This window comes from Glycine soja, chromosome 6 (genome assembly GCF_004193775.1).
Source record: "Glycine soja cultivar W05 chromosome 6, ASM419377v2, whole genome shotgun sequence".
NCBI lineage: Eukaryota > Viridiplantae > Streptophyta > Magnoliopsida > Fabales > Fabaceae > Glycine > Glycine soja.
Window position 1 is genome coordinate 45893448 of NC_041007.1, and position 17011 is coordinate 45910458.

The following is a 17011-nucleotide window of genomic DNA, read 5'->3' on the forward strand; positions in this document are numbered from 1 at the left end:
TGTCTAACAGTTCGGCTGAGATGGAAAAACATGCATGAATATGTCACATGCACAATTATACGACTCATATGTTTCACATCATACTTTGGAAGCCAGTGTCACTTAGGCTAATGATCGACCAGTAAGTACGTTTCTTGAGAGTAACTTGTAACAATGAAATCTTATTTCTTGCTCTCTAGTCTAGAAAATTGCAGGCATGTCAAATCTGATAGTAGCTGCCAATTATATTAAATAAGCATCAAAATTATTGTCAGAAGAAAAAGGATGTTCAAAGAAATTGTAAAACAAAAATTTGAAGTTTAGGATAGTCTTTCTGTATATATATATATAAAGAAGAGTTGCGTGGTTATTTTATGACTAATTTTGAAGTTTAACCGTGGATATTTCATAAAGTTAGAGGTGACAAAATTTGTCTAATTCAATGGACCAAATCAGGTCGGATTTTTTTTCTAAAAAATGAAACCTAGAAAGAATCGAGTCAATTTAGTTCAATACAATAGGTGAAATAGGTTAGGCAATTACTCATTAAATGTAAGCTCATCAACTATCAAGCCTATTTATCCCAATATTATTCTTTTATAAATAAAAATCGAAAATGATATAAAAAATTTATAACTCTCACACATGACGCACCTAATACTCTTTTAATTTATATGAATATTTAAACAAAAAATATCAATTTGCCTCAATCGGACCCGATGAGCCAAATGGCGCAAGACAACCTAATAAATTATATAGCTATAAGAAATTTGACCTGATTCAACCCCTTTTTTTCACCTTGGCCTGTCAGGCCCAGTCAAATGGCTTATGACCTGTTCTGCCACTTCTATAAAGAATACTTAAAAAGACATATTTGGTAATGATTAGATTTAAAATACTGAGAAAACAATTATTTAGTACACATAATTATATATAATTGTTAAATAAAAACTAAAATATAAACCTGTTTAAATATAAAATAAACTATTTGAAATACAGATTAATATTAATTTTATACTGTAAATATATAAATAGTATGTAATCATAATAAAAAAATAAATGATCTTTTCACATTAAAGTTAATATTTACTTTTTATTAAATAAATAAAATCTCATTAAAATTTGTAAAAAAAATATTTTAAAAGAGGTCAATACAAAGAATGTGTTTGGCAAGTCACGTATTCTGTTAATTTATAAGTTAATTTGACTTGTTTGGTATACAAATTACTTTAGTAACTTGCATATTTTTAAAATTACTTTAACAAGCTTTTATCTTATAAGTTACTAGGATTTTTATCCTCGATAATTTATTTAAAATTTCTTTTTTATTTATTTGTCACCCCATATTGTTGTCAAGTTTTTTCTTTCACGTCTTCTACTCACACACCCATAAAGCAGCAACATGCATCCTCGACGGCACCCAAAATTGCCCAGTCAAAAGTTGATAAAAATTTAAAATAATGAAAAAATATATTTTAATCAATATATGTTGTTTAATTATAAATTATATATTTTTAATCGAAAAAGAAGGAAACATATCATAAAAACAAATAAACAAAACATCTACCACCTTTTGTATGAATAAAATCATTAAATCATTGTCATTCTTTTATTATATAAAATTAAATAAATATCCTGAGTTTAAAGACTTTTTTGAGTAGGTTAGGAAGTGATATGTGTGTGTAGATCCATATTCTTAAATACATAAAGTCATAAATATGTTGACCTTTTGTTTGGCTAGGTTTTCAATAATATACAGCATTGTCAGTTTTTCAATAATCTACACTTTCAACTTTCAAGGCTATGCAGTATTACGGCGCAATGATGCAGAAGCGCTCCATAACAATGCATTGACTTTCTTTAGTTTCTTATGTAGAGATGACAGAAAAACAGCAGATATAGTGGACCTTTTTCTTCAAATTGGAAGCCACATCGATATCGTGCTGGTTTAATATTCATAGATTTCTATCTTCCCAGCTCTTTATTTTGTCTGGTATTCGACACGTGTTTATGTCAGTGTTCGATATCGACACGACACCTGTATTATATTTTATATTTTAAATATTATAGATATTTACGTGTCTGTGTTCCTATTGTGTTCACTATTCACGTCGATGTCGATACTTTATAGGTTACTACAGTAATTCTGATCTATTATACGGGGAAAAAAGTCAGTTCAAATTTTTAATGAAAGCATACCCAAATAGTGCATATGGAATATAAAAAAGTTTCACTGTGCTAGCTTTATATATTTGTTCACTCAGAATTCCTGTATAGAACGAAATACAATGGCAATGGCTACATTATTTTATGAGAAATATAAAAAAATATCCATTTATTTTTTGGAGGCACTTGCTGACCAAAACAATATAGGACATTTGTGGAGCACCGACTTCTTCTGCTAGTTAGGAGCAGGAACAGAAAAATATTGTCCCCTTTTGCCAATGCATCTCAAGTACATAGGCACTTTGTCAAGGTTTGTTGCACAATCAACCACCAACTTTGATTAATTAATCAATGGGTTCAATAAGCTGCCAAATGAGTGATAGAAACTATAAACTAAACATGATAATTGCAGTACGTACATGGACGCTTTACATTAATTGACAACAAAATGATGTATTTAGACAAAATAATTTAATTAAATAAATATATTAGAATTCATTTATATAAATTGGATTTTGGATTTTGGATTTTTTTTTCAAATTAAAATAAAAATTATATTAATAAAATTATCGAAATAATCAAGTAGACAAAGCTTAAAAAAAGATAATATTTTTTTTTATAAATTTTATATAAATTATTCCAACGTTCCATAAAAAAGAGTTCATAAATATATATTTTTAATTTTAAAATAATGAATGTATTTTATTATTTCTTTAAGGTTACTTTATTTCAATCAATAGAGTTACCAAAAGATATGAATAAAGTTGAAAAATTAATTTATTTTTTATTTTTTAAATAAAAAATAATTGAGAATAAATTAAAACATTTAAAGTGGCAATTATTTCAAACTAGAATAATATTCAGCTTTATTTATCACAAGAATAATTCTAAATTCATTGATGATACTTTTAAAAATAATTTTATTTAATATTTTTAAATATTAATATTGTATAAAAATACGAAAAATGATACATAAACACCTCCATGTTAATTATAAATAGAAAAATATTAGAGACACTCTTTTTTTAATACTTTCTGTAATTGATTGAAATTTATAAAAAAAAATAATCAATTTTGATAGATTTTATTATTCATCCGAAAGACAATGTCACATAAAACATTGCTACATTCCTCTTATAAAAAGGTAAATCTTACTTTCTTTGTACCTTAACTTAAGACACTATTTGAAAGATATTAATGATGTTTTTAATAAGGCATTTTATAATTTTTATAAAATATTTATTTATATTATAATTTGCTCTTATTAAAGACTTTTGCTATTTGTGCTTTTTTTCTTCATTAAGAATTTGAGAAATCGTTTATTTCCTTTAAGATATCCTCTCACATACCTTTGATAGTGATAAATAATTTTGTTTTGTTTTATTGAGAAAAGGAGCCTATGCCTCAAACGAAAACGAAAACTTCCAAATTTAAAACTACCAGGGAAATAAGTTGAAGTAGCTACATCAACCATCACCTTAAGAAAAACAAAGGGATGCATCGAATCAAAAACTAATAAACATAATGAACACACAAATTATTGCCAAAAAAATTTGCTAACGAACATGCAACTTATCAACGAAAATAAGAGAACACCAACAAACAAATCATTGCAATTAAAAATCAACAATACCAATAAAGAAGAATAAAGTTAAATTGTTTATTATTATTATTATTATTATTATTCATTTTCACTATTTTTTCTTATATTTTCATATAATTCCTTTTATTTAAACTATCACACAATTTATTTTAATTTTAAATAATATACATAATCTTTATATATTAATAAAAAAAATCTATAATATAAGAGTTTAATACTCATGCATTCATTTATGGTATAATTTTTTTACGTGATCGTTTAATTATAAATCATAATTAATATAACTCTTAAAGTAATTAGGTAAAAGTCAACAAATTTACAATATATAATTTGTGATTAAATGATAGTGTGTAATTATTTTACAACTATATAACCTTTTTTCTCTAACAATAATTACTTAAAAATAATTTTGTCTATACAACAAAAATAGGATTTATATGAAAATTATATATATATATATATATGACCTTTTCTATCATTTATTTTTTTCAATTATTTTAATCACTAATCTTATCAAATACCACTGGCTTGATATAATTTAATTAATCAACTTTCAACTAGCAACTTATAAGACATAAACCAGCTTATTAGCTAATTTAATAAGTTGTCAAACTTCTAGTTAGGTCATTATTTTAATAAAAAAATAATTTTAAATTTTTTAGTATGTTTTTTAATTTTTAAAATAAATTATAATCATAAAAAACTAAAATTCTAATTATTTTGATAAGCTGTTTTTAGTAATTTTTATGAAAAAAAAGTATAATTGTAGCTATCCTTAAAATTAAAGCGTATTTTTTATTTGTAACTAAACAAAAATAAATTTTATATTTTATAAATATAAATTAAATTAAATTTTTATATACCCTTATTAAAATCACTTCTTTAGAGAGAGAGAGAGAGAGAGGTTTAAACTAAATCACAACTAGTACAGAAGAAGTCCATTATCTTAGTGAGGTTGTCTGGGCTATAGCCATAAATCACAAGCAAGCCCAATAGTTTACTTAGATGCCTAATTTCTATGGGGGCTACCTGGAGACTCACATTGGGCTATTGCTTCCTGCATTTCCCCTTTCGGAATGGTCAATCAAAAATGTAATTTTACATTATGGAATGCATTCCTTTTTTGACTTCCGAAATGACCAATCCAAAAGGTCAAAATAATCGAAAAGAGTGCAGGAAATAACTTGGGTGGTGCAGGTAGCAATAACCAGCACATTGTTTTCATGTACTGTTCAGCTATTCAATATTAACTATAGCACACCAGGCCTCACCTCAACTTTTTTTCTTCACTTACTTTATTAAAGATTTTTTTTTTCTTTACTAGTCCCTACACTTAGAAGGCAATGAGGAATATCCATCACATTTGCAGAATTATTTTTTTTTACAATCAATTATCCCTTTTGTCAAGTAATCTAAATAACGGATAAAGTGTGTTTGGATACACGTTTGAGTTACTTCCACTTGAACGCCCTTTAACTTTAACTTAACTTAATTCTTTTACAAACAAGCTCACTTGTTATCCTAAAGAGCTTGTAACCTTGAAATTAATATGGGGGTTTACTCCAATTAAAACGCTTCATTGGAGAGATGCACTATTGACTAATAACGTGTTTCACAAGTAGCATAATTAATGTCTAACAGAAATCTCCATAATAGAATCCAGCGTAACCACTTTCCTTGACCATCATCCTCCTCAATTTCTACCCACATCATCGATCCATAACAAAGATTTAAAGTTACAAGAAAAACAACCATTGGATCAGATCTCGATGTTGTAAGTAATCATTCTTCCTAGTTCCTTCCCTACTTGGTTGCAAGCTCATCAATACGCTAACCAAAGAAGAATTTCATGTCTTACAAAGTTATATTTCATGTCTTTTGGGCCAAAATCATTATTCTGCCTTTCAATATCTCACATTGACCCTGGTTGTTTTCTACCAACAGCAGAAGGGATTTGCCCCCAAAAAGAGTTTGGAGCCTTGATATATTATTTCTGTGCTAATAGCACTATGGAAAACATATTATTTCTCCAAACACTTTTTGATGTCAGTAATATTTTTATCTTATGGAAAAAACAATCTTTAGGAATTGACGTTGAATATAGGGGTAAAGAGCCTATTTTCATTTCTGACATCAAAATTAAGCTTTGATATCAACACTAAAAGGTGAATAATTGAAGGAGAAATATAATCAGTGAAATCCAATGAAACTTCAGATAGTCATGGAACTGCTAAAATAATAGAAAGTTGAAACAGGACATATTATTTAGCTAAAGTGGTGAAAGTAGTCAAGTAGACATTAGATTAAGCTTTATATACAGAATATTAAATACCCCTTTCCCATCCTTCATCATCAACCATATAAATATACTAATAAGGATGTGTTTGAAAACGGAAAAATTCCGCGTTCCAATACAAAAACGCCTGCGTTCGCTTTCACAAACACACACTAAAACTCCTGAGTGTGAAAGAACCAAAGATTATAGAGAGAATTATAAGCCATCCTAAACCCACGTCAGAACAACATCCTCAAGAGTTCTTCCTATTTGGTGAGGTGGCAGAAATCTGAGACCTAGAACTGCATGACCTAAAAGAACCAACTCGCATGAACATCAAAACCGAGGCCACAATCTTCTTAACCTTAACAGCAACCTTCTTCAGCTTCAGCTTAGGCTTTTGTGGCGGCTCCCCAAAAGTGTTACTATTCAAAGAAGATAACTTGTAGGTTGTGAGAAAGATTTGCCTTTGCTTTGCCCTTCTGCGTCTGTAGCTGATGGACTTGACCATCTTGTCTTTGCCCTGCAAACCAAGAAGCTCGTATCTGTTTCTGCGGCTGAAGGTGAGGGTGGTGTTGCGAACAAGTGTGCTCATGGCTAAAGAAAAATGAAAATTCAGTTTACAACAACTCACACACACTTTCTTTCTCCCAGTGTCTCGTGGACACGACACAACTCTTACCCTAACACACTTTCTCAATCAAGAGATTCCTGGGTACACACTGATTTGCAAAGTGGAAACAAACACAGACACGGGTTTTGGTTTAGGTTTGTATTTGCAATTTGCAAGTGTTGTTTTGCTTTATAAATGTGTCTAGCACGTTTTGTGGGGTTTGGTATAGATAGACCGACGTAAAAGGGTGTTGACTGTTGACCGTTATTTCGTTCGTTTTTCTTACTTGGCGGGCGCACCTAGCTGTTTGCATTCATGGTAACAGGTGAGATAAAATATTTACCAAATGTGTGAATTTTATATGATTTATTGAGGTAGTTGTGCACTAGGCACAAAGCCTACTACTTTAAACAAGGTAAAATACTTATTTGGGTTGTTGAAACTTAGAAAGTATATATTTATATACTACTTATACTCTTATAGTACCCATACACGTTAGTATTTCAAAATAAGAAAATTTATGTAATAAAAAAGAGAGAATTTTTTTAAAAAAAAATTAAAAATGTAATTTGTCAATCATTTTAATAAAATAAAAACATTAACATGCTATGTGATTTAAATGATACTATTGGAAGAATATGTTTTTAATACTCCTCTATTGACATATGTTTAAAAGCTAAAGTGATAATAAGTTTTTAAATTTAAAGATTTATTTGAGATCCTAAAAAATTATTGTAAGTTTTCTTAGTTTCAAATACTAATGTGACAAAGCTTTATATTTTTAGAGGCTAAAATAGTGTTTTACTCTCTTAAGTAACTATATTTACTCAATAATATTTTACAACAAATTATTAATAAAAGAAAGAAAGAAACATGTCATGACATTATTTATGATCATAAAATAGATGACATTTTTTGGTTACCAAATTATTATTTTTTTGTTACATAATATTTTAATTCTTTTATATTTTTAGTCTTATAAAATAGATAATATTTAAAGGGAGTTAAAGGGAATAAGCGAATATGTAAAAGTTTATTGTGTAAATAATATTATTCTACTAATACTCTAATAGCATATTTTTCACACGTTATACACAGGCATGATGCATCTCTCTCTACATTTTACTCAAAGTTATAATACGGTATAATTTGCTTTTTCAAATTTAAGTCAACGCGTTAAGTGTAAATATTATTAAAATAATAAAAAAAACACTTGATTTGATAATTAATATAAAAAAAATTGAAGTGGGCGTTAAATATAAAATAAACAGAGGAAACGAAGCTTCGCGCTACTATTATTGACCATTTGACCGGACCATAATAATTGTTAACATCGATATTCATTAAAAATGACATTTTAGTGTTTTTTTTATAATAGTCTACAAAATCTTTATTGTTTTTTTTAAAAAAAAATTCTAGAAGAAGTTAAAATTTTCGTTCGTTCATTTTGTAATTAAATATCTATGTATACTGCTTTAATTAAATATAAAACTTTCTACAAAAGCTAGAGAATTTTTTTGATAAGGGAATAACAACACATCATGACATCAACAAATACGCGCGCCATTGAATTAAATCTCCCCACTTGCAAAAATATGTGGAAAGTACTAACAAATGGATGCAAATTAAACCATTAAAATAACACAAACAAATAAGAGGTGCGGATTTTTTTTAAAGTGCTTTTTTTTATTAACATGTGAGAAAAATTATGGATATTCTGGACCAATAAAAATAACTCTACTGTGATTAAAATACGTATTAAAATAAGTACGTGAGTTTGTGCTATTCAGGCAATTAATTAACTAAGTAACATAATATAGCTTACAGAGTTACAATTGAGAATGAAAGAAGATAAAAAAAAAAAAAGACTCGAAAACAAGGTTCTGTATAGAATAATATCTCTCACTTGGGATAACAAATCACTGATCCAACCGTTGAAACTGAAAGTCCATAAACATGTCCCAGACTTGCTAATAAAATTTCTGTTGATCTAACCATCTATATATCTAAGAATGTAATTTTATAGTGACTTCTTTGTAAATGTGGGAGAATGCCTTTCTCTTTTTCTTTTTTCTTTTTTTGTTTTCTCTCTCTCAATGATAGTTAATCTCCTTTCAAATTTGGTCTTTCTCTCACTTGCCTTAATCAAATTCCTCTCCACTTAAATATGTGCTGTTGGGAATTCGAATTTGTATTTTCTTACAAAAAGTGAGAATATTCAGGTCATTATGTCCAACCATATTGCTAAAATATAAGATCTACATAGTGTCATGCTTGAATCAATCCCTTTTATTTAAAATAAAATAATTTTAAGTACTGAAGTCTTAAAAGTATGGATATAATTTTCAAATAAATAATTCATAATAAATATAAAAGTAAAACATTTAAAATTTTCATCGATCATTTAAATGTTATTTTTATTTTAGCAATTAACTCTAACATTAAGTTAAATTAACATAACATACTTTAATTTTGAACTATCTAAATATTTTGTCTCAAAAATTGAGACCCACTATTCGGATTTAGCCCAACAATGAAAAGAGAAAATAAAAACTGTGAATACCAAGAAATAACAACACCTAGAATGTGAGATGGTGCTGGTGCGTTTGAATGTGAGATGGCATCGCCGCACAACCCAAAATATTTTATTATTCATTTTTTCAATTAATTTTTTAGATTGGGCTTAATTGGAACATTTCAGATTTTCAATGTAAAAAAATTGATAAAATAGAAAATAAAAAATAAATGGGTTAAAAAATAAGTGGATGTTCACAATGAGTAACTTACAAGTAATTAGTAGATATGTTTGATTAGGAAGTTTTATTAAAAAAAATTACTAACTTAAAAAGTCTAATTTGGTAATTTTAAAATCAAATTACATTAATTTGTTAAAGAAAAGGTCCTCAAATAATTCGTAGGTATATTTTCAAATCTGACAAAATGGAAAGTTTTCTGTATTAACCACTCAATTCAAAATATAATGCACAAACTTAGAAAACATAAGAGAATGGTTATAACATATGTCTACATGTAGAGGCCAACAAATATCACAAGACAAAACTATCTTATAATATATAAAAGTAAGATAATTAAATTTAATATAATTTAATATAAATGATTAAAATTTAATATTACACGATTACTTAAAAAATTATGTGAATTTTTAAAAAATTATCTAACTTTTTAACATTAAATTTCAATCTTTCATATATAATATAATTTCAAATTTAATTTTTTAAGATATAAAATATACTCTCTATATACATATAAATATAAAAGTCCAATAACAAAAGGTAAAAAAGACAGCAATAGTTGGGACCCGTGTAGAAGCAAATGAACCCAAAAAATGGAGGACTTGGTTGTCCAAAACACAAATTAGAGACTTGAACCTATAGCAATATAACAAATGAAATGACGAACTAACCAAACTAATTTAGTTCTCACTTTGAACTTTGAATTTGGAATTCTGATACAAAGGTGGCTCATCAATCAGTCCTTAAGATTTAAGAAGGCACATACGTATAGGGTACGGGTGTTAACGAGTATGAGTGATCATGAACTAAATTTGAGCCAATCCAACTCAAATATTTTGGGTTAGGTATTTTTCGTTGTTTTTATTGAACTAAACTACACACATTAAATACAAAATTATACATCAACAAGTCACAATAATTACATGAGTTGATATTAATTATTTTAAGTTGACCACATGCAGGGACGGACCCAAACCTAAATAAGGGGACTAATAATAAAAAAATAAAATTCATCTAATATATATCGTGAAAATATTCATAAATTAATGTTTAAAAACGTTAATTACAATAATATTTTATCAAAACACGTAACATATTTTTTTTTTGTATATTATGAAAATCATTTATAATTAAATTTATACTAAACTTTTAAGCAATTTACTTTTCAATGTGTATACTTTGAAAAACAAGATAAGATTTGATTGTATATTAATTAAAATTTGATAAAAAAAATATAATATTTAAATATTTTTTTTCACAAAAGATAAGATTGTTATTGGTTTTATAGTTTAGAAGAAAAATTCAAGAGATAAAAAAAATTATATAACAACTAAAATTATTAAAATATAATTGTAAGATAAGATTTCTTTCAAAAAAATAAAATTACTATAAATTTTATAATTTAAAAAAAGCCAAGGATAAAAATTGATTGTATAATAAGTAGTAACTAAAATTTCATAAAATACAATATTTAAATAAAATTTCTTAAAAAAGATATTTTTTATTGATATGATAGCTTAAAACTTTAAATAAATAAAAAAACAAAGAAATATTTAAAACAACTAAATTGACGATTTTCTCTCAATTTCATAGGTAATTTACGCACAAGGAAACGCCTGCACTGACTGCACTGTCTGCACACGCAATTTAAGCAACACAACATTCATGCTAGCTATTAGTATTTGCACTCTTTTTCTAAGCGCACCCCACTTTTTCCTTTTTTTACAGTCACTCTCACAACTCATACATTAATTTTAATATTCAGAAAAAATTCAGGGGGGGGCAGGGACCCCTCAAGGTTTTTTTTCCTGAACTACATCCTCTCTCTTCTCATTTTTTCTAAAATACACCTATTTTAAAAGTATTTCTTAAACTATATTTGTTTTGAAGTGAGGAGAGAAGTCACGTATGGGAAATCCGACTTCCAATAACACTTTTTTTTTAATTATTTTTTAAAAAAAATATTAATTCACTTGTTTTTTTAAATATTATTTTTGTATTAAAAGATAATTAAATTTTTTAATATTATTATTTATTGAATATAATTTTTTTGTTTATATTATTTAATTTTTTTAAAAAATGATAATATTTTTTGTTTAACAATTTATTTATACTAGAATACATTACATCATAAATAAAATACATGAACAATAATATTTGTCTAAGGACAAGCTAAAGATGAAGGTATCCTGATACAATTTTTTCTGTTATAATCTTGTTGTTGGCTGATTCCATGTTATTTTTTCTAGTATCCGGTTCAATGTCTTCGTCCATTTCTATGGGAATGTGATTTGAAATCAGACAATCATTTGCACTCCTCCTTTGGATCAGGACCCCACTTATTATTGCCACATTAATTTGTGTGATAGTAAATCAAATGAATTGTTGTCTGCGTGCAATATGTTATGTAAAGTAAATAACGACAACACATAGTTCATGAGATCAACATTGACATATTTATATGCAGTCATTATGTGAAAACACGATAAGTATTTAACCTGATATTCACCACAATCACAATTTTGGGATTATAACATGATCCCAAACCTTCCAGGTGATCTAGTGTTTGAAGTGAGGTTTGGGTCATTACAATAAATGTGTGGTTGTTTGTTAACAATGTGCATAGTTGATTCTTGTTGATCACTATTCATTGTCTTAGAAGCGACTTTGGCTTCAAAATACTATGAGCCAAAGTTTATCATTGTATGGGTTTGTCGGCCTTTGATAGCAAAAAAATTTGAACCAAACAATCTTATGCTTTTGAACATGGAATTGACCAACTCAGACAAATTTGTAGCCATATGTCCCCAACGGTTTTCCTCATCGAAGCATTGTACCCAATATTTTTTGGATAATTGATCAAGCTATTCAGCTGCACTTGGCTTATTCACACTAATATTTCCAAGATGCCGCCAGTGCATCTTTTCCGTATATGCGTATCTTGTAAATACAACAACAACAACAACAACGCCTTATCCCACTAGGTGGGGTCGGCTACATGGATCAACTTCTGCCATAATGTTCTATCAAGTACCATACTTCTATCCAAATATAGTATCTTGTAAATATAGTTTATGAAATCAAATTAAAATACTTTATGAAATATTTAATCAAATTAATACTTTATGAAATTTGAATTAAAATATAGTTTAACAAAAAAATAAAATATTAAAGATTCTCACATGCATGAGTGGTAGGGGTGCCTATTTGAAATGAGAGAAATGCTACTTTGCGGAGTAACATGCATTCTCAAATTCTTTAGGAAGAATCCTCACGCTAAAGTGGTCTCCCCTTCTACGATGGTGTACAATGGCATAGGCAATCGGGAAGATATGATTAGATCGTCTTGTGCTGTAACTATCAATAATGTGCTAATATACTTCTCGTAAAGCAAAGCCATGTACCATTTACTTGCACGATGACTTTGCAATATGCAAACCCATTAATGCATGGACCGAATGACCAAAAGACACATTTAAGCCTTCTGTTACTATATACCATTTCTCCCTCTTCAAACACGAATTCTATTTGAACAACGACCACATTCCCAGAAACACAGGGTTGCGAAGCTTCAAAAACTTTTGGCAACTTGGCATATGATTCTTCCCATTTCCATGAATCATCTCCAACGCTTTTTGCTTTGCTAACCGTGTCTTTTTGTAGGATGGAGTATAATTCATGAACATTTTGATCTCTGCAATCAATGTTTTAATGGAGATCGTTAGTTTTTTGTTTATGATAGGTTAGATGATCTGTGCTACGACGTGTTTGTTCAGATGCAGATGATCCTGTCCGAGCATTAGTATGTGACAAGTGTGTTTACCTCTGATACTCTTGATAATTCATTTCTTATGCATCCTTGAATTGCATGCTCGAATACATTATGTTTTTTCATTGAAGGTCATGTCAACCTCCTCGAGTGCACCAATTGGTGGTTGTACACGGTCTTGTTGCTAAACTAAATGGTGGTGATCAATGTATTGTGATAGGTGGTCGAGGTACAACTCCACTAAACACCTAGGTTGTTGATATTTGCAATGAATGTGACGTTACTACGACAACACCTTCGTCATCGCTTTGGTCATTGTTGTGATTAAAAAGATGATTCTCGTGCTCACTAAAATCATCCATGTTTTCTTCATGAAATTGTATAATGGGATATTCGTTAGTGAGGAAATGTTCATTTGGGTTTGACGTTTGTGTTTGTTGTTGTTTTGATGGGGTGAGGCTCTAAAATATTGTGATGGATGAATGTTTAGTTGGTGAAAGGAGGTTTATTGAGCATTAGAAAAAGAATCATTTTGAAATAATAGTTGTGTGTGTGAAGTATAAATGTTAAAGACGTCTCGTGTTTCAAGGTTGTTGTATGAAGACATGAATCATTGAGGTTCAGGTTGTTGTACGACATGGTTGTGGATATGGTAGTTGTGGCTGTGGAGACTAAGGAATAAGCTCAGTAACATCATACCATTCAACAAAATTCAATTTTGGATTTTGGACAATTGTTTCCTGCACGCCTCTGAACGTGTTTGACCATGATGAAATGAAATAGGGATAGGATATAACAATTGAACAACTGTTTCAGTTGCTCCCGAGTAGGGAGAAGTTGGTTAGTTTTACTAATCAATTGTGTTAACCTAATAGAATCCAAAAAAATATACCGTGTAACAATTTCATCAAGAAGGACCTTATGTTTTGGACTCTTAAAATAATGTTCAAGTGGTCATGTTGTGCAATTTATAAAATTTATGTCAAGTACATTAAAAAATATGTTGCAAATTTATTTCATAGTTTTCACTTCAAAGATTCCAAAAAAATTATACCGTATAACAATTTCATCAAGGACCTCAAATTAATAGCAAAAAAAATTATGTTTTCGACCCTTAAAACAATGTTTAAGTGGTCATGTTATGTAATTTATAAAATTTATGTTCAATACATTAAAAATATTTGTAACAAATTTATTTTATAGTTTTCACGTGAAAGAATAAAAAAAATAACGTATAACAGTTTCATCAACAAAGACCTCAAATTAATTAAAAAAAAAAACAAAATAAAAACCATGTTTTGGATCCTTAAAATAATGTTTAAGTAGTCATGTTGTGCAATTTATAAAATTTATGTCAAATACATTAAAAGTATCTATGAAAAATTTATTTCATAGTTTTCACGTCAAAGATTTCAAAAAAATATATTATGTAATAGTTTCATAATAATGACCTCAAATTAATAGCAAAAAATAAAATAAAAACTGTTTTAGACCCTTAAAACAATGTTCAAGTGGTCATGTTGTGCAATTTATAAAACTTATGTTAAATACATTAAAAATAATTGTAACAAATTTATTTCATAGTTTTCACATCAAATATTCCAAAAAAATATACCGTGTAATAGTTTCATCAACAAAGACCTAAATTAATAGCAAAAAATAAAATAAAAAACTATGTTTTTGACCCTTAAAATAATGTTTAAGTGATCATGTTATGTAATTTATAAAATTTAGGTCCAATAAATTAAAAATATTTGTGGAAAATTTATTTCATATTTTTCAACAAAGAATCCAAAAAGTCTGTGTGAACAATTCAAGCTATTTTTTTATTATTATTACTGCTCAATGCACAAACGCTTATCACAAGTCGAGACCATGTGCTAGTTAGGCTCGCATGTCAATTACCAATGCATGTGATCGCACAATGAACACTTGCACGCAACATACAAAAACTTGTGCGAACGAGGTTGGTAATTTGGGGATGATTTATGTGTTATTTGTTTCTGCTTTGAGGTTTTCCTGTGATGTACTATGTCGGTGTTCATTCTTTAACATTATGTCATTGTGGATTTGCATTGCCTACTTCGTTTCATTATTGTTGTTTATAGTACTTACTTTACATAATGAAATAAATCATTTGTTTTTGTTTCCATTAACAACAAAAATAACAAAAAAATGACAACTCCTAAAATGCAGATACTTGAAATTTTCAAGTCTGTGTGAATTAATCAAGTCTCTATTATTTACAAAAAGACTAACATTGAATTGACAACTTACAATTTAAATTTAAGTTTGAAAGTAATAATGTACGTCTGGTGCATCATGTACAGAGTAAAATGATATTGAAAATTGACAAAACTTTGCAATTGATCCAAGTCACTAAAAAAAACACACTAGATGAATCACCAACAAAACTGACATTAAATTGACTACTCACAATTTAAATTTCAAGTGTTAAAACAATAATGGACTAGCACACTAGATAACAGGATAAAATCACAGTCGAAATTGACAATACTATACATTATATTGATAAAAACAAAATTGGAATAATGACATATCTCAATCAATATTGGATTCCAAACAAGCCTCTATCAAAAAGACAATTCTAGTATTATGAAAATTCAATACTCATCAACGGGGTAAATATTCAAACAATTATAAATAACACCAAACACCCTCAATACAGTCACACACTTCCACACAATATACCTTTACAAACAAAATTCAATCTCAATATTATGACATTCTTGAGAGAAACAATCACTTAAATCATTGCTAACTTGAAATTAACATTCATTTTTTCAAATGGATTAATCAAACACAACTAAATTGGTGTTTATTTTCAATGTCCTATTCCAATACCAACGCGAGTTCCTGATGAGTGTTATTTCAAGACATTCATCAATAGAATGCACAACACCCTTCAACTAACCAATGACCAATTTGTGGATAAAATCTACTACCTATAGTCATCCATAGATGCAGATCAACAATCTTTTTTATTCTCTGCAATTGAAAAATGATGATCATGTTTGCACAATGTTGATGTGCAATGAGCAATACCAGTGTGTTGGTCTTATAGAATTATTATGTACCATCAACAAAACACCCTATGGTATACTCAACCTACTTCGATCCACCATCACTTATGTTCATGATGTCATGCTATATTACAACGACAAGTGAAAGATACCACGATAAGGCAATTTTTGGGTCAATTCTTCATTGGAATAAACCCAATAAGATTTAAAATTCCTTCAAGATGTAGCATCGAGCAAGTTGCGCCTATAGGAGTTTCCCTTATGGAATTCACGAATCACAAAAGGTCAGACAGTTGTTCTTTCTACAACCAGACCATACACAATATTTAGAAAAATTAATCGAATATCAAATAATAGAGTTGAAAAATGATGAAGAAGATGTGTTAAAAGTATTAGCAGAATTCAACTACTAGAAGCGTTTTTGTTTAGTAGAAATTTTAGCTCTTTTTAACAAACGAGTAATCCAAATATTGGAATAAGACATGTTCGTTGCATAAAACCTTACAAGCTATGATTAGTTTCGTCATTTTCATATTTCAATTGTTATTGTTAGTACGTTTCGTTATTTTTGTTTTATTATGTTTATGTTATTTGAATGTTTTAATTTCTTCATATAAAATAATTAAGATCTAATAACTATATATTTATTGTGTTTTTAATCAATCTATTTTTTTTAATCACTTTACTTTTTTATTTGTTTTAAGACTATTAATAAATTATTAAACCAAAAAATCTCATTATTTTAAAAATAATTATAAATATTAAACAAAATGAATATTTGTTTTTTTTTAAAAAGTTCGAAAGTTGGG

General features: G+C 28.1%; 1 protein-coding gene across 1 annotated transcript; it reads right to left on the reverse strand.

Moving 5' to 3' along the window:
• Nucleotides 1-5984: 5984 nt before the first annotated feature.
• LOC114417233 lies at nt 5985-6817 on the reverse strand. Its single transcript, XM_028382362.1, has one exon. It carries the CDS (start codon nt 6616-6618, stop codon nt 6277-6279), a length of 342 nt encoding a protein of 113 aa, XP_028238163.1. The 5' UTR covers nt 6619-6817; the 3' UTR covers nt 5985-6276.
• Nucleotides 6818-17011: the final 10194 nt, after the last annotated feature.

Bases quoted from the DNA above. Each gene is read 5' to 3' on its own strand.
- LOC114417233 (XM_028382362.1), bottom strand. From the start codon at position 6,618: ATGAGCACACTTGTTCGCAACACCACCCTCACCTTCAGCCGCAGAAAC.